Source organism: Cetorhinus maximus, chromosome 14 (genome assembly GCF_964194155.1).
Source record: "Cetorhinus maximus chromosome 14, sCetMax3.hap1.1, whole genome shotgun sequence".
NCBI lineage: Eukaryota > Metazoa > Chordata > Chondrichthyes > Lamniformes > Cetorhinidae > Cetorhinus > Cetorhinus maximus.
The window spans coordinates 84,374,990-84,394,578 of record NC_135892.1 but is presented as its reverse complement, the minus strand read 5'-3'; the positions used below and the strand labels follow the sequence as shown (position 1 = coordinate 84,394,578).

Here is a 19,589-nt window from a genome sequence, read left to right as displayed (position 1 = left end):
AATTTCCCAATGACAGACATTAAACTAACTGGTCTATAAGGACATAATTGCTCTGGAGAGCGTACAGAGGAGATTTACGAGAATGTTGCCAGGGCTTGAAAATTACAGCTATGAGGAAAGATTGGATAGGCTGGGGTTGTTTTCCTTAGAACAGAGGAGGCTGAGGGGTGACCTAATTCAGGTGTACAAAATAGAGGGGCTTAGATGGTGTAGATGGGAAAGACTGTTTTCACCTAGCTGAGGGGTCAGTTACTAGGGGACATAGAATTAAGATGATTGGTAGAAGGATTAGAGGGGACATGAAAAACGTTTTCACCCAGAGGGTGGTGGGTGTCTGGAATTTACTGCTTGAATTGGTGGTTGAGGCTGAAATGCTCAACTCATTTTGAAATGTACCTGGATCTGCACCTGAAGTGATGTAACCTGCAAGGCTACAGACCAGTTGCTGGAAACATAGAAACATCGAAAATAGGAGCAGGTGTAGGTCATTCAGCCCTTCAAGCCTGCTCCGCCATTCAATATGATCATGGTTGATACTCTATCTCAACGCCGTACACCCACTGTTTTCCCATGCCCCTTGACACCCTTAGAATATAGAAATCTATCTATTTCCTCCTCAAATATACTCAGTGACTTGACCTCCACAGCCTTCTATGGTAGATAATTCCACAGGTTCACCATCCTCTGAGTGAAGAAGTTTCTCCTCATCTCAGTCCTAAATGGCCTATCCCATATCCTGAGACTGTGACCCCTTGTTCTAGACCCCGCCCCCCTAGCCAGAGGAAACATCATCCCTTCATCCAGTCTGTCCAGCTCTTGTCAGAATTTTATACTTTTCAGTGACATGCCCTCTCATTCTTCTAAACTTCATGAACACAGACCTAGTCAACCTAATCTCTCATCACACAACAATCCTGCCACCCCAGGAATCAGTCTGGTGAACCTTTGCTGCATTCTCTCTATGACAAGTATATCCCTTTTTGGGTAAGGAGACAACCTGCACACACAGCTTCAGGTGTGGTCTCACCCAGGCCCTGTACAGCTGCAGTAAGGCATCCTTGCTCCTGTACTCAAATTCTCTTGCAATAAAGGCCAACATACCATTTGCCTTCTTAACTGTTTACTGCAACTGCATGCTTGCTTTCGGTGACTGGTGTACAAGGACACCCAGGTCCTTTTGTACATCAATATTTGCCAATCTATCACCATTTAAATACTCTGCCATTCTGTTTTTCCTACCAAGTGGATAACTTCACTCTTGTCCATGTTATACTGCATCTGCCATGTATTTGCCCACTCACTCAACTTGTCTAAATCGTCTTGAAGTCTCTTAATGTCCTCCTCACCACTCTCATTCCCACCTAGTTTTGTGTTGTCAGCAAACTTGGAAATGTTACGTTTGGTTCCCTCATCCAAATCATTGATATATATTGTGAATAACTGAGGCCCAAGCACTGATCCCTATGGTTCCCCGCTAGTCACCGCCTGCCACTCTGAAAAAGATCCACTTACTCCTCCTGTCTGTTGACTAATTCTCAATCCAATATATTTCGCCCATCCCATGTGCTTTAATTTTGCCCATTAACCTCTTATATGGGATTTTATCAAAGGCTTTCTGAAAATCCAAACACACCACATACACTGGTTCTCCCTTATCTATTCTGCTAGTTACGTCCTCAAAAAAAAACTGCTGTAGGTTTGTCAAGCATGATTTCCCTTTCATAAATCCAATCCTGTTGATATTTTTTAAGTGTCCTGTTATCACATCATTGATAGACTCTAGCATTTTCCCTACTACTGATGTTAGGCTCACCAGTCTGTAATTCCCTCTTTTCTCTCTCCCTTTTTTAAATAATAGGGTTACATTTGCCACCTTCTAATCTGCTGAGACTGTTCCAAAATTCTAGAGATTCTGGAAGATGACAACAACACACCCACCATTTCCATGGCCGCCGCCTTTAGTACCCTGGGATGTAGATTATCAGGCCGTGGGGATTTATTGGCTTTCAGTCCTATTAATTTCTCCAGCACTTTTTTTTTTATTAATACTAATTTCCTTCAATTCCTCTTTCTCATGCGACCCTTGGTTTTCTAGCATTTCTGGAAAGTTATTTGTCTTCCTCCGTGAACACAGAACTGAAGGAGTTATTTAATTGCTGTGCCATTTCCTTGTTCTCTATTATAAATTCTCCCATTTTGGACTGCAAGGGACCTACATTTGTCTTCATTAATCTTTTTCTTATATACTTAGAAGCTTTTATAGTCTGCTTTTTTTTTTCCTTGCAAGTTTGCTCTCATACCCTGTTTTTCCCCTCTTAATCAATCTCTTGATCCTCCTTTGCTGAATTCGAAAGTGCTCCCATCTTCAGGCTTGCTACTTTTTATAGCAACTTTATAAGACTCTTCTTTGGATCTAATACTATCCTTAATTTCTTTTGTTAACCATGGTTGGGCTGTTTTTCCTGTTGTGTTTTTGTACAACTGTTGCAATGCATGCATTCATTCCTTAAATATTAGCCATTGCCTATCCACCATCATGTCTGTCAATGAAGTTCCCTAAGCGATCATAGCCAACTCACCCCTCATACCTTCGTAGTTTCCTGTGTTTAGGTTTAGGATCCTGGTTCGGATTGGACTACTTCACTTTCCATTCTAATGAAGGATTCTATCATGTTATGGTCACTCTTCTGTAAAGGACCCCGCACAACAAGATTATTAATTAACCCCTTGTCATTGCACAATACCAGATCTAGGATAGCCTGTTTCTTCGAGTATTCTTCGAGTCTATAATAACATGTTACACACTTCAGGAATTCATCTGCCACAGTATTATTGCTAATTTGGTTTGCCCAGTCTGTATGTATATTAAAGTCATCCATGATTACTGTAGCACTCTTGTTACATGCATCACTAATTTCCTGTTCAATGCTGTCCCCTACCATACCACTACTGTTTGGAGGCCTATAGACAACTCCCACCAATGTTTTCTGCCCCTTGTTGCTTCTTAGCTCCACCCAGGCTGATTCTACACCTAAATTTTCTGAGCCAATACCCTCTCTATCGCACTGATTTCATCCTTAACTAACAATGCCACGCTGCCTCCTTTTCCTTTTTGCCTGTCCGTCCTAAATATTGAATGCTCTTGGGTATTCCGTTCTCAACCTTTGGTTACCCTGCAGCCATGTCACTGTAAATGCAATTATATTGCATCCGTTGACATCTATTTGCATTGTTAATTCGTTTACCTTATGCTCTGTGCATTCAGAATCATTGCCTTTTGATTTGTCTTAACATTTTTGCACATTTCTTTCGTCCTATGGCCCTATTTGCTGCTAGCCCTCGTTCCTCTGCCTTCTACTTTTCCGTCTTTCATTCCTATCTTTGTTTCCCTCTCTTGTGTCTCCCTGCTCAGGTTCCCACCCCACTGCCATTCTAATTTAAATCCTCCCCCACAGTACTAGTGAGTACCCCTGCGAGGATATTGGTCCCGGTCCTGCTGGGGTGCAACCCATCCAGCATGTACAGATCCCATCTTCCCCAGAATCGGTCCCAATTCCTCGAGAATCTAAATCCCTCCCTCCTACACCATCTCTCCAGCCATGCATTCATCTGGTCTATTCTCCTATTCCTGCATTTGGCACTGGGAGTAATCCTGAGATTACTACCTTTTGCAGTCCTGCTTTTTAATTTATTTCCTAGCTGTCTATATTCTGCTTTCAGGACCTCATCCTTTTTACCTGTGTCACTGGTACCGATATGAACCATGACCTCTGGCTGTTCACCTTCCCCTTTCAGAAGAGGTGTCAGCTGTGGCTCAGTTCATAGCACCCTCGCCTTTGAATCAGAGGGTTGTGGGTTCATGTCCCACTCCTGGAAACCAAGAACTGTGATTGTACTCGAAAGAGATGCAATCTGTGACTGTTGATAACTCGAAAGAGTTTCCCCTTTCAGAATTAGAGGTGTCAGCTGTGGCTCAGTTCATAGCACCCTCGCCTTTGAATCAGAGGGTTGTGGGTTCACGTCCCACTCCTGGAAAAACCAAGAACTGTGATTGTACTCGAAAGAAGTTGCAATCTGTGACTGTTGGTAACTCGAAAGAGTTTCCCCTTTCAGAATGTCCTGCAGCCGCTTGGTGACATCCTTGACCCTGGCACCGGGGAGGCAACATACCATCTTGGTGTCATGTCTGCGGCCCAGAGACATCTATCTGTTCCCCTTATGACAGAATCCCCTATCACTATTGCTCTCCACTTTTTTCTCTTCTCCCCACCATCTCCACCCCACCCCCCCTCTCAATGCGGCTGAGTCACTCATGGTGCCAGGGACTTGGCTTTTGTTGCATTCCACTGAGATACCACCTCCCCCAGCAGTATCCAAAACAGAAAATCTGTTAGAGAGGGAGATGGACCCAGGGGACTCCTGCATTACCTGTCTCGTGCTTTTACTCTTTTCCTTTCCCATTTCCTTTCTGCCTGTGCACTCTTTACCTGCGGTGTGGTGTAACCACCTCACTGTACGTGCCATCCACGAAGATCTTGGCCTTGCGGATGCTCCAGCTCCGAAACATGGATTTCAAGTAGCTGCAGCTGGAGACACTCACGTAGTCCCCCTGGACACTAGATGTGTCCCTGACTTTGCACAGGAGGAGCATTCCACATGGCTGAGCTGGCCTGCCATGACTTGCCCTTAAACTCGAGGAAGTAAAAGGGAGTAATTTAAGGAATATTAAATATATTCTAGGGACTTTACTACTTATACTTTATTCACTTCTTAATCTAAACTAAAGACCAATTTTTACTTTAAAGACTGGACAGTAGGAATACTTACCAAGGCCTCCTCTCCTCTCGCACTGGCTCCCAGCCCTGCTCTGTTGTCGGGCCTGTTCTCTTCGCTCTTTAAGGCCGCCACCCCTCTCGCGTTATCCAATGCCAAAAGCAAAGGAGCATCTCTTTCCCTTCCTCTCCTAACTCCCTTAATCACCTAACTCCCAGCAATCTATTCTAAGCCACACTCAAATGCCAAGTCACACTAACTTGGCTGGTTTTATATGTTCCTAAGGCAACGGCTAGCTGACTCGGTCACAGAGGAACTAGTTTCAGCTGCTGCTTTAATTAACTGAGCATAACTGGTCACCCAGTGGAGACCTTATTAAAACCCAGTTTAGGGCTGGGAATTTTAGAATTTAAACTGTAGATTTCCGTTAAATTATAAGTACAAACAAAATTAGATTTTTACAAAAAGATTTTAAAAAATTAAGTTTTAAAAGATTTTTTAAACAATAACACTCCTTACTCACCCTCCACCAGCATCCAGTCCTAGGTCATTGGAAAGTGGGATTAAAATGAGCGGCTAGTTCCACTTTCTCTTTTTTTGGTCGGCATAGACAAGATGGGCTGAATGGCCCCTTTCTGCATCGTAACGTTTCTATAGTTCTAACACATTCTGTTGTAGAAATCTGATTTCCAATTCTGATCTGACTTACCAAGCGCCCAGTGACACCAGTTATGTCCTTATCTGTTAGTTATGTTAATGATATTTGATAATGATAAATTCTGTATTAGATTATTTGATTTTCTTAAGATAAGGGCTAACTCTTTGAGACATTAAAATTTGTTCAAACATTTCTTTTTAAAGTTGCATTTCTGTATGATAATTTGAATATACACAATTTAGCTGATTGAGTTGGTCAGCAGCTGATTATATGATTTAAGTGGAGCTGAGTGCTGTTCATAGTGTTCCATATTATATTGAAGTATAATTTTTATTGATGGCTGAGCCACTTCTACTCGTAGAATTGAAGTATTGCAAATGGGATCTGTTTAAATTGAAATGTATCATCTGCTTTCAGCACTTCATAGTATTTTGATACAACTAGATTTGACTCTTTCAGATTTCAGAATTTTGATATAATGAAAATTAGTAAAGGCAAAATGGGAATGCAGAAAACTAAATTGGTTGTACAGTAAGTCCTTAAATCTCTGCAGTACTGATCTCAGTGGGAGCTGCTGATTTTATTTTAAAATTAGTTGGTGTTATCAGTGGGTACTTGGAGGAAACAGAGAGCTGACTTACTGCAGTGCTGAGCTTCTTTTGTTGCGAGGATCGATGGAGGTGAGTGCTGCTGGACTACACAGATGGATAAAGAACTGGAGTGCTCAGAGCCACAGTACCAAAGTAGTTTTGGGGACTTTGATTATCTGCCAGGATGGAGGTAATTTGACAATTTTAAAATTAAAAACAAGGCCCTTGACACTGCACCTCTGGGTTGCCCTTTTTGCAATTCCTTTTCAGCCTGAAAAGATCCATTTGAACTATCCTTCAGTTATTTCTTGGCTAATTTTCCATTTGAATGCCCTACTTTTGCATCCTGTTCCATGACTTCATTACTTCAGCCATTGATTGGCAATGTGGGACCTTTGTGGAAAGTTTTCTGAAATCCAAGTGTTTGATCAGCTGTTTCCCTTAATTGCCATGTTGATCATGTTTTCAAAAAATCTGAAACAGATTAGTTTAAACAAGGCCTCACTTACATGAAGCAATGTGCCTGTTCTTTAACTTATCCTTTAAATATTCACCTGCTACATCTCATTTTTATTTTTCTAGTTCAGCACTTGAAGATCATAAATGATTTTTAGGTACACATCTTGACCCTTTGCAAAAAAAAAAGCAGTTATTTAATGATAAACAGATTTTCTCACTCCTTGGAGAAGATGAATTGAGTGCATGTTTAGATTAAAGAAAATAGAGTAGCGTATATAGAGGCAAAAGAAATAAATTTGCACCAAACAGAAATGAACTGAAGCACCAAGAACACAAGTAGAAAGTATTACATATTTTGAGTTTGCCATCATTATTCTTTATCTGTCCCTCTCTCCCTCCCACCCCACTCTCATTGTGGTGCAGATTCCTTAATATGCAGGCTCTAATCTAATGCACTGTTATTCACTAGCTCTTACACCCAGCTTTACTGTTTAACTAAATGATTGTATAATGATGCCCTCTCCCTATAACAGGAACTGGATGTCATTTCTCTGGATGTGTCACTGTATGTACTTCCTAAGTCTTCCAGTAGGTGGAATTGATGAACACTCTAGGACCATATCAGTGTAAAATTAAGGACTTGGTTCATTTTGCAAAAAGCAGGTGATCAGGTTAGTAATTGTTTTAAACTTCAATTCTTTTGTAATATACAACAGAAATGTGCAATACTATCCTTAAAAAAAAAACACCAGGATTGCTATTTTGTTTTCTTTCTGATCAATCTCCTGCTATAAAACTGACTCTAACTTAATTTCCTGCTCAAGCCTTGCCCTGTCATTTGAAGCCTTTGGACCTGATGTCCCCACTATGATTCCCTTGGTCCCTGAAATTGTCTTACCTAATCCCCACTCCACATAATGTAAATAATAGGGCCAGGAGTAAACCATGTGGTCCTGCGACCCATTCAGTATGATCATGGCTGAACTGATCTTGGCCAAAACACCACTCTCCTACCTGCTCCTCATAGCCCTCGGCCCCCCTACAGTTAAAACTCTGTCCATCTCAGCCTTGAATATATTCAATAACACTCTCACAGCTGTCTGGAGTAGGTAATTCCAAAGATTTATGGCACTCAGATGAAATTTCTCCTTGTCTCTGTGTTAAAGGGTCAATCCTTTCTTCTGAACTTATGCCACCCAATTCTAGATCCCCTATGAGGGGAAGTATCTCTCAGCATCCACCCTGTCAAGCCCGCACAGAATCTTATATTTCAATAAGATCGCCTCTCCTTTTAAACTCTAATGAGTGTAGGCCCAATCTGCTCAACCTTTCCTCATAAGAATTCTTCATCGTAGGAATCAACAATTTATTGGAAAAAATACAAGACAATCTCGGGAAAGCATCCCTATTCAGAATAGCATTTCAAATCAGCCCAAGATGTCCATCATTTCAAAAGAAAGTGGCTGCATCTAGCAAGTCTATATTTTAGTGGCCTGTTTCTCTATTTACACTTTCATAAATTAGGTTCTTACCTACTTTGTCATGGAAATTATTTGGATGAGTTTAATGCTAAAGTATTGATTTTTAAATTATAAAGATTAAAATTAGATATCCTCCTCGCAGCCATACATTAGAGCCATTGGGGCAATGGCAAATTAGCATGTTAATAAGTCAGGCATTGAAATATTTGTAAGTGGGAACAATAGGGGAGTGGGTATTGTTTCACATGGCTCCAAGCATTCAAACTTTGCATGAGTTTTGCATCAAGTCTGATTCAAGGTCTGGGTGGTGGGCAGTTCTCTGAACTGCCTCCACTGCAAATATATCCCTCAAGTAAGGAGACCAAAACTGTACCCAGTATTCTATGTTGGTCTTACCAATGCCCTGTACAATTGTAGCAAGACTTCCCTACTTTTATGCTCTATCCCCCTTGCAATAAAGGTCGAGTTTGCATTTGCCTTCCCACTTACCTGCTGTCCATACATCCTAACTATTTGTGTTTATGTATAAGAACACCCAAACCTCTATTGCAGCATTCTATCGTCTCTTTCCATTTAAATAGCATTTTGCTCTTTATTCTTCTGACCAATTGGATAACCTCACTTTCTTTTCCCATATTTTACTTCATCTGCCAGATTTTTGCTCATTCACTTAACCTATCTAAATCCCTTTGCATTTGTGCCCTCCTCACAACTTGCTTTTCCACCTGTCTTTGTCTTTACAGCAAATTTGGCTGTAATACATTTGGTCCCTTCATCCAAGTCAATAATATAGATTGTAAATAGTTGAGGACCCAGCACTGATCTCTGTGGCACTCGATTAATTTTCAACTGAAAATAACCCATTTATCCAGACTTTTTTTTCTTTTAGTTCTTGTCTAAGGATTAGTCAAATAACTGCTAACAAACCTACTTACCCACCCAGACCTTGAATGTGACTTCATGTAAAACTCACTCCTAAAATCTGAATGCTTGGAAGCATTTGAAACAATACCCAATCCCCTATTGTTCTCACATAATTATTTCAATGCCTGTTATTCACTTATCAATCTGCCATTGTCTCAATAAATTTGTATTTTAATATCAATTTAGATACATTTTAAACTTTTAACGTAATATTCCAGCTGCCTAAGTTCACACATTAGACACCCAACCTTTGGTGAAGCCAAATAGCTATAAATGTATTGAATGTACATAATTTTTAATATTGCAATGCTTTGTAGCTCGGGCACCCCAAAAGATGCAGGTACTTCAAATTTTAAAAAGTTGTGTGTATTCTGAGCATGTGTAGCTTGCAGAATTTTGAAATTATTTGAATTGAGACCCTTTCTGTGAAGATGACCATTCTTTGCTTTTTCTGCGCTTTTAGAAAAAACAATCACTGTTGAAATGCAAAGTTGCTTTCACTTTGGAAAATTGAATATTTTGACTGACAATACTACTTGCATTTTGTACTTCACGTGACCATGTTGATTTTGCATCCACAAAAGGCTTGCGAGAGAGTTCCAAGTATGTTCATGTTTTAAAATGTTTCCCAAAATTATTTTAAATGTATTTTTGTATTGAATATTTGTTTCAACATCAATTTTAACCGAAAGTTCTGTATTTCCATTAGAAACAAAATGACACTGTGTAGTTAACTCAACATGAACTTGTACCGCAAAAAAAATCCCTATTGTTGACACAACTTTTCAACAGCAGTTCTACATTTTCCTGGAGGAATTTTACTTGGAATCTTGCAATTAATCTGAAGCTCTGTAGAACAGTGTGGCCAGCATGTTGAAACAATAACTCTAGTCTACTTGTATTCATAGTTGAACAAACAAGCCTTTAGTGTGGCTTTATCTCTAAATTTTGGTTCCAGCTAACAAATCATTGGGAAAGTATTACATGACCAAGTATTAAATGCTGCATGCAATCAAGGTGTGATTTATCGTGTGCTAAATCTCCCGGCACTTCAGCAAGATCAACTTTGTGTACAGTACTTGTACAGTTGACAGAAGCCTAAGGTAAATTGATTAATTTCACCTGTATTTATCTGTCCTTCTGTATGGTTTTTGAAATTTTATGGAATGAGTTTTCAACTTGAATTGTGTACATCATTTGAAACTTGGTTGATGTATGATTGCGCAATGGCATGAGAAACTAGATGTTCACTTATGAAAATATCTTGTATCCTGCTTTAAGCTGGTGATTGCTTTTGTCTGTACTTTGAGGTACCAAAAATGAAGCTAAAAATGTACTTTTGAAATAAGATGCTGCACTTTCAAGCAAAGTACAGTTTAGGATTAAAATCTCCAGATTGCCCATTCTTTAATGTTAGTTCCAATATTGTAAATATATTGTGAATGGATGACAATTGAAGGTGTGTATTTCTACATGGCTGTCTATGGGAGCTGTTAATGATGGGTACATTGTAAGGAAGCCACTAAATTTATTTTTGATTAATGAGCCATTCTAAATGAGATGGTATTATGGTATGTGCATACTAAGAGCAACATTGCATTTTTTTGTACATGTGTACTACAACCCCATAGCAGATTTTACAATACAGTAAGGGCATCCTTTATGGCTGTAGGGAGATATCTAGCCACTGAACTAAATTGCCATGTTAGCTCTAACTTGCATGTTGGAACTTGTCTTTAAACACAACACATCTATTTCTGTTAAAGATCAGCATATCATTTGGTTTAATGGATTGGGTCAGTAGAAAGGCAGACCCAGCTGAATAATTGGAATTATCTTGCAAGCTTCAAAAGTTTAGCTGAATGAAGGCTTTTTGGAAAAAAAAGAATGTATGTTCTGACTGAGGTTATAGGATACTTTTTCATTTTGAAGGTTTAATCCAATACTTAAGTTGTACATACTTGCATTTCATATACTTAGAACACCAATTTTAATGAAAGTTGGGCAATGACTTGAAGGTGTAATTCAGTTTGTGACATCTAGTTTATGGAGATATTCAAATTGACCTCCTGCAAGCTTTTACTGGCCAGTCACATTGCCAGTGATTTGGTTTTACCAAATGTGAGTCAAATGTATAAGCCCTCCAGTACATCCAGTTCCTAACTGCCTGTTCAAGTGGATGTAAAACATCTTGTACTATTTGAAAAGGGGCAGGGAACTCTCCTAGTACCTTGGTTAATGTCCCTTTCCCAATCAACCCACGTAAAAAATTAACTGTCTCTTCCTCCCACTTTCAGTTCATCAGATTTGCTGTTTGCAAGTTGGTGGCTATATTTACATAGGTGACTGCATTTCAAAAGTAATTCTTTGCATATGGAGCAATTTAAAATAGATGATTTGATGTAGCACCAAATGAATGCAAATTTTTGTTTGCTGGTAGCTTAATTTTGGTTATATAGACAATGTAGGAGTATTCAGAATTTACTTGGACTTAGCATTGTTGCCTTGACTAAATCTGCCTATCCTTTTATTAGTGAATTCAAATTTGCAAATGGTAACATGAAAAATTATTCTATTTGTCCAGGAATTCTATTCAATAGTTGGTAAAATTACATTTTGTTTTGATATGCAATTGAAATGGGCTATATTAATTTCTGGTTTATTTAAACTATGGTGCAGGATTGGAAACAGTCTTATTTCTGAACTGTTATTGCTCAGTTTGTTTTAATATTTTTTCTTGTATCCTTAGATACGTGTTTAACCTATGGATAAAGTTGGAAAGATGTGGAGCAATTTAAAATACAGATGTCAGAACCTTTTTGTTAATGAAGTTGGAGGCCGAAATGAAAATGACTTAAACTGTCCAAAATGTTCAGTTGGTAAAAATGCAAGTGCACAAGTTGGTGATCTGCCCCAGCAGGGTTTAAGTCCATTAAATAGACATGGAACTATACCATTGGCTACAGACGCATGTCTAAAAGCTGACAGAAGAAATAGAAACTGTGTTTCTGACATCCCAGAGATTGTTGAAGCTGACTTAGATAAGGAGAATGAAAACTTGGCTGCTGCACCAGAGTCTCATCTTGTTCGGAGAGACTCTTACTCCCGTCATGCTCCATGGGGTGGGAAGAAGAAACATTCTTGCTCTACAAAAATGCAAATGTCATTTGATACAGATAAACGTTTTAGTCGGACAAGGCATGGGTTACAGAGACGTGAAAGACGGTATGGTGTAAGTTCCATACATGATATGGATAATTTGTCCAATCGGACTATGACACGACAATCTATACGCCAGCGTTTCCAAGAAACTGTAGGACTGTGTTTTCCACTGCGAACACGTAATAAACAGCCTAAGAGCTTATTCTCAAGCAGGAGAAAAATATTGCTCTCTGAACTGATGCTTGAAAAATGTCCTTTTCCAGCTGGGTCAGACCTAGCCCAAAAATGGCATCTTATTAAGCAACACACTGCTCCCGTGAGCTCGCAATCAGCCTGCTGGCTTGAGACGTTTGATCCAACTTTTGCTTCTGCAGAAGATGAAGAAGATCGGCTTCGAGAAAGACGAAGGCTCAGCATCGAAGAAGGGGTCGATCCTCCACCCAATGCCCTTATACACACTTTTGAATCCACTTCACAAATTAATCAAACATACAAGCTGGGACCAAAGTTAGCACCTGGGATGAGTGAGCTTTCCGGTGACAATCGCGCAATGACAAATGGAGACTGGGACTCTGAAGAGGACACCACAACACTCTGTCTCCAGGCACGCAAACCCAAACCACGACAGGTGCCAGGAGAAAACCTTAGTCACTGTACCAGACCTGGGCCCTGGAAAGTGCATACACAAATTGATTACATTCATTGCCTGGTGCCAGATTTGCTTCAGATTACAAGTAACTCTTGTTACTGGGGAGTGATGGACCGTTACGAAGCTGAGGCTCTCCTTGATAGCAAACCTGAAGGCACCTTTTTACTCAGGGACTCGGCACAAGAGGACTACCTCTTCTCCGTCAGCTTCCGCCGTTATAACCGCTCCTTGCATGCCAGGATTGAGCAGTGGAATCACAATTTTAGTTTTGATGCCCATGACCCCTGTGTTTTTCACTCCACCACGGTAACCGGCCTTCTGGAACATTATAAGGATCCCAGCTCATGCATGTTTTTTGAACCTTTGCTTACTGTTCCACTGACCAGAACTCTTCCTTTCAGTCTGCAGTACATCTGCCGTGCAGCCATCTGCAACTGTACAACATATGATGGGATAGATGCACTTCCACTTCCCCCGCCTTTACAAGAATATCTGAAAGAGTACCACTACAAGCAGAAAGTAAGAGTGCGATGGTTAGAATGAGAACCATCAAAAGTCAAATGAGAATTGCACCCAGTGATTCTTGGCTCTTTTAAATTGCTGAAAAGTTGCTTATTCATGGGATATTATAGTTGCAAATTTATTCAGAAAGAAGGAATTCTTTCTGAATTATTCAAGGCTTGAATTGACTTAGTGTGTGGTTTCTCTTTCGGGTACTTGAACACTTTGTGGTGTCTGATTTTCAGTGGATACTGCAGATCCACCTACAAATTAATGTGCATGTATTTATTATGTTGGCATTTAGGAATTTACTAGCTATTAAAGTTGTCTGTGTGCAGGATATGGTCAAAAAGGATTCACTGATTCAGAGCAACTTTGGGGCTCTGTAGAATTGTAGAAGCTACACATAGTATGCACATTTACTGTAGGATCTTGGAAATCATGTGATGGAATTGAATCGAATTTTAATGAGACCACCATTTTGGAGATTAAGCACCACTTTTGTGTTGGATTACCATTCTGGCATTTGACCTGGATGATTTAGGCCAAACTGGAAGGATTTTACTTTTATTTTGATGTCTGCAAAGTTCTCTTTTTTTTGTAAGTAACAGATTCTTTGGAGTGATTTCAGGATAATTGGGTACCGGATGATTATACAGTGCAGCTTGAGTGCTTGATTGAGAGATTACTGCACTTTCAGAGGTGCTGTCTTTAAGATGGGATGTTAAATCAAGAAACCGTCTGCTCCCTCGGGTGGACATAAAAGATCCCATAACACTATTTTGAATAATAGCAGGGGAGTTATCCCCAGTCTCATAGCCAATATCTACCCCTCAGTTACATCAGTAAAAACAGATTTGTGGTCAACATCACACTGCTGCTTGTGGGAGCTTGCTGCACACAAATTGGCTGCCACATTTCTTGCAGTACAACAATAAAGCACTTTGGGATGTCCTGAGGTCCTGAAAGGCTCTATATCAATGTACATCTTTTTCTTTTATGAGCATTGTCTGACCCTTGAGATTACTACCTTGAAATCATTTCCAAGCATTTTCTTTTGAAGGGGATGGGCGGCTTCCATTTTGTTCTTTCCTTAGTAAATGTCATGATGGACATTGGTGAAGATGATCCTTGCAGTTTATACACCACATCCTCCAATGAAAAGTTAATTGACGCTAATGAGTGACCAACTATAGATTATCACTCGATCGATGTTACTTTCTGATGAGTGCCATTTTAGTTGTAAAATCTGTCTGAACAGTATAGGAAAATTTGTAACGATGAGATTGGAGTGGAGGGATCTGTAAATTGAGTTTAGAAATCCAGATAAAGCATACAAATGGTTTGTTTTTCAGCCTGAGAGCAGGAATCCAGGCTACACTTGTGCAGTTGGAGGAGTATAATTTTATTTTGGCAATTAAGGGTGGGTATAGGACCAGAGAATATAAATTTAAGTGAGAGAAGTGCATTTAAAACTGATTAGGAAAACTTTAATACTCAAGGGTTATGTTTGGAATAACTTGACAGATAAGGGTATAGACACATAAACACTAGGGACTTGTAAAACTGCAGCTGGGTCCCATGTAAAGGTAGAGGAGGGATGAGCTCCAGTGGGAGGATTTCACTACCTGTGTTTTGATTATAATTAGGAAATTGGATGCCCTTGTAGTTGCTGTTTCCCTATTCTAGCAGTAGTTTTTGCTACAAAATGACAACAATATGTCAGCTATTGTTTGACTGAGACATCACAGAACACAGGATAATGAACTATCTTCCTCTCTTTGTGCAAAATAATTTCCCCTCTTAGTATCACTTTTTTGATGAATATGGGGCCACTTCCAAATATATGGTCACGGAGTGAGGTCAAGAATTTTTCATATTTGTATTAATTACAGTTATGTGGCTTTATGCCGTGTATTAATGTGAGTTTTAGGTGACTAAGGTTTTGCAGGGAATTTGTCTGCATTTTTAAAGTGACCATTAGATTATTTGGGACCCAAGACCAACCATAATTTAAATTTCAAACATGGACTAAGCATTTTAGTGAACACCTTGTGAAGGGATTAACGTTTACGATAATGGTGAAAACTACAATCTCACCACATTTGTTAGTCTTTTGACTAGCCCACTTTGTCACAACAGGGTCAGTTTCACTTTTTATTTCAAACGATAACACCCTGAGGAGTGTTTGATTTTCATGTTCTCTTAGGATGTTTTAAAAGTTTTAATCCAATACTCCGAAAGATGTAAAGAAAATGTTTTATTATGTATTTGTTCCTTAAGGAATTAACTGATATTTCTTAAATCTAGCTTTGTTCTTGTAACACAAATGAAGTTGCTGTGACAGTGTCTAGAAGTTCAGTAGTTGCTCTATAAAATGCTAAATGATTCTCACCTGCTTTTTGCAAAATAGCCATGCTAGGCAGCCACTGCAATTTTGGCAGTCCATTCCTATCCAAGATTAGCTCATTTGATCTTGTATGTACTGCAGCTTGTGTATCCCATGCTGTGCATCTTCCTTCCTTCCGTGACGAAGGAAAAAGCAGCATTTAGAAAGTTGCTTTATATTGTAGAAAAAAGCAGGTACAAACTATTATTTTGTTGAACCTGATTGTTTCATGTCCTTTTGTTGATTCAAAATCTTAAATGTGCAGCCAGGAGTTCAGTTTTTAACTGTTTCAAGGACTGCTTGAGACATTGGAAGGTGCCAACTGAAACAATTCAATCTATACTGGAAACTTCAGATTCACTGTTTCCAGGTCAAGTAGATAGTGTTACCATGTGAAATCCATTTCAAAAGCTAAACATTAGCAATTCTTTTATTCCATATTTTAGTTTTCAAGATTTATCTCCTTTTCACAAGGTTTACTTTAATAGCACAATAGTATTTTTCTGCTGTGTGCTGTGCAAGTACATCCTGGAAAATCCTTAATCACCCGATATCCTTTATATGAGTTGTATGTTTATTTTTGTGATATTGTCCACAACTGCTGTGAAGCTGAACTTTAGCTTTATTGCATCAAAAATAGTTTCAAATTGGGTTTATTTCAACTTGTAACTAAGCTATTCAGTAAACTTGCAAACACTACTGTGTCACATTTATTCTAATAGTTTGTTCTCATTATTAGTATAGCGGCCTGATTCATGCCATATGTATGATGTAGTTTGGTTTAATGTCTGACTAAATGTGTAGAACATGCACATTTAAGCTGTAACCATTTGTCACCAGCATAGTTGATCTCCCGCAATTGTGTATATATTCCAACTGCATCTGGTTTTCATTTTCATTTATGTACCTGCACAAGATTGTTAAATTAATCTAAGCTTGTCTGCAAAACAACCATCTTTATGTTGAGCCCTGGTGATGCATACTCCAAGTAATAGAATTGGTTCAACTGTGTAAATTCATTCTCTTCAGAGTGTCTATAATTGTTAATTGATGTAGACCTCTGATCAACACCTGCACCTGATTTACACTTGAGGTGCTTTTGAAAGCAATAATTTGTTTAAAGAGCATGCCTGTCAGATGTTCTGTAATGATCCTGAAACTTGAAGCATTAAATGCTGTACTATTTTTCCAGCTAAAAGGAATCTTATTGACAGATTCTCAATTTCTGGCTGATCTTTTTACTCAGGTAGTTGAGGGTGGCATGGCGATGATAGCAGGGTCCAAAACCCTTATCTAGAGTTAACAATTAACTTTTCCCCCCCAAACTGTTTAAATCTGCTCAGAATCTTGACTTAAATCTGAAGGGAAGTTTCTGTATAGATTTTTCATTAATTGAGAATGTAGCTGAAATAAAATTTTAATCCTTTTTTGTCAATTAAGCCATCATGTACAAATAGGATATTGCTCATCCAAAGAGGAAAATTTAATGTGTAGGATATTGTTCCATTTAAGAGAATTTTGCTCTTTGTGGTTGGAGAATAATTTCCATATGATGCCATACTTATGTAAATTAAACCAAGATGTACGCCTGTTCAGCTGGATATTACAGATTCTATGGCATTATTCAAAGAATTGGGAATTCTCCTGGTATCCTTACCATGTCTCTTCATTCAGTACTATCTGAACCAGATTAACTGGTCATTGATCTGCTGGGTGTTTGTGAAATGGTGCTAATTGGTTGCTGTGTTTGCCTGTGTATGTCACTCCATTTCAAGAAGCAATTAGTTGATTAAATGCTTGAAGATATTTTGACATGAAAGGCATAAATGCAAATATTTACTTTTCATCTGCAGTGTTTTGGTACCATTTCCACCAATGCTATCATGAGTAGTGGTCTATTAGGGCCTGCACCAGTCAAATTGCACTGGTTTCTAATTGATGAGTTCCTGACTTAAAAAAAGAATTAGGTAGTTGACAATAGATATTTTCTGATAGACTCTTGAAATCTCTTTTGTACCTTCATTATTACTCAGCTTTTCAGAATTTGAAGCTCTAATTTTTGTGGAGGTTAAACAAATTAGAGAATTAAATCAATGTAAGTAAAGGGTATCTCTATATAATCACACACTTAAGCTCCCTTCCAATCTACCCTTCTTGAGGTGCTTTCACTCTTTTTCTTGAATTTCATACTCCTGTTACTTTTGGATCTCCAAGCTGCGTGGCCCAGAGCAACTTATTCTATACTTCATAAGGTATGGAGATCACTTGACCATCCAAGTCACAAATTTCTAAAATGATGTGCCAGCTGATTCTCATAATGGGATAATAGTGTCCTGTGTGTACATGCAAACTGAACAGCATTTAAGCACTTCTATGACTCCCACTGAAGACTCAAGCCTAAGTTTCTACCGTAATGTATTTCGATAAATTTCAAGTTGAGATTTTGGTCAAATTGCTCTTTAGTTGCTCTTTGTGGCCTAAATAATTCCTGTGAAATCCAAATACAGTTGTCAAGTTTGTGTATTGTACTGTGTGTTTTACATAGACCGTTTGCTTTCCAGGTTATAGAAATTAACTTAATGGATTTCAAGTCAAAAATAATTCAAAAACTGATTTAATACAGTTGAATGGATCCACAAGTAGAAGTTAGCCAAGTTCCATGAAAAATTGCCTCCCTACTTGAAAAAATTATAAAGTTCTCAGTACCTTCAAATTTGAAGGATTATTTAAAAAAAGTGAATGACAATGTTCAAGTTAATTCAATTCTGTGATTTTAATATTGCCTTGGGTGGGGCAGGTAAGATAATACAAATTTAATGTTGAGTTAACACACTAGCCATTAACCTCTGAATCAAGCCCATAATGATTTGGATGAAAACAAACCACCTGCTTTCAATCGCCTTTTTTAAACTTAGAATTAGGGCAGTCTCAACTCAGCTCTGGATGGACGTGGGTCTACAGCACAAAACTGCCCTGAACTGACATACACTGGCCATAATGATGGCTGGTGTGGAAATTTAATTCCTGGTAATGAATTCAAACCCCAGTGAAATATTACACTGCTTTAAATTTTTGTAATTTTCATAAGACACCTTAACACTCATGAGCCTTTGGTCTTTAAAAAGGCACAACTTAATTATCTTTTGCTATTTCTCCTGAATGCTTTTAGAGTCTGCTGTATATGGACGCTATCTATTTCTGTGCACGTAGGTGGAAAACATCTTGCAGCTTTCATCCCTTTTTGTGGGTCGTGGTCTAGTTTGCTTAGTGGATTCTGAAGCACTTTGCAAGATTTCTAAAGCTGTATAAATATTGAGTTCATTGTTCCTTCATCGAAACAACCTGATGATGAGTAAACTAGGGATTCTGAAGATGCAAGCTAAGACTTTTATTTCTTGTCTTTTCAAGAGGAAGAACTTAGCGGAGAAGGTTCTAATCTTAAGATTTTCTATAAAAATTGTCAAAAAATATGTTTGAGCAGCAAGTACATGGCTTGTCTCATGGTATTTTAAGCTTGTAACAAACTTTATTTAGTTCATTTAGTTAAAGAAATTAAAAGCTGGATCATCTTTCTCATGTTTTATTTTTGGAAAACAACTTTGAGCATGATGGTGACATGGTCCATTTGTTACAGCAACTGCCACTTAACCAATGTAATACATTCATGGCTTTGACTTCCATCTGTTATGATTGTTAGCAGAAAAAAAAATTCTTCTTTAAATTTCAAAGGAAATATACAGCTTTTTTGTGTGGGCACTACAACTTAGGGCATAGGTAGTATACCTGGTCACTTATTTCTAATTGTGCTTTATATTACATTAAAGTTCTTTGAATGTGCCGTCAAACAGTATTTTTGCAGTTTAGCTGAAAGTAATTATTTGCATATATGTTCAACCCCTCAAACAAATACATTTGTGCACTTTGAGATTTTTAAAAATCTACTTTTTGTGGGGGAAGTGTGTGCGTGCCTATCAGCGTATCAAATGCTTTGACATAAGCTACT

At 38.6% G+C, this 19,589-nt stretch overlaps 1 protein-coding gene across 2 annotated transcripts in view; it reads left to right on the top strand.

Annotated features, from left to right (window-relative positions):
• LOC144689778 (suppressor of cytokine signaling 5-like) overlaps positions 1–17,294 on the top strand; it is a 45,745-nt gene extending 28,451 nt beyond the window's left edge. Inside the window, exons 2-4 of one of the 2 annotated variants that reach the window (XM_078557161.1) lie at positions 7,014–7,151; positions 11,635–13,002; positions 13,098–13,536. In XM_078557161.1, coding sequence (XP_078413287.1) covers positions 11,650–13,002; positions 13,098–13,145 — 1,401 coding nt within the window. In that variant the 5' untranslated portion in view covers positions 7,014–7,151; positions 11,635–11,649 and the 3' untranslated portion in view covers positions 13,146–13,536. Of the gene's footprint in view, positions 1–7,013; positions 7,152–11,634 lie in introns of both variants that reach the window. The other variant, XM_078557160.1, reaches the window with a different exon arrangement.
• The last annotated feature ends 2,295 nt before the right edge of the window (positions 17,295–19,589 follow it).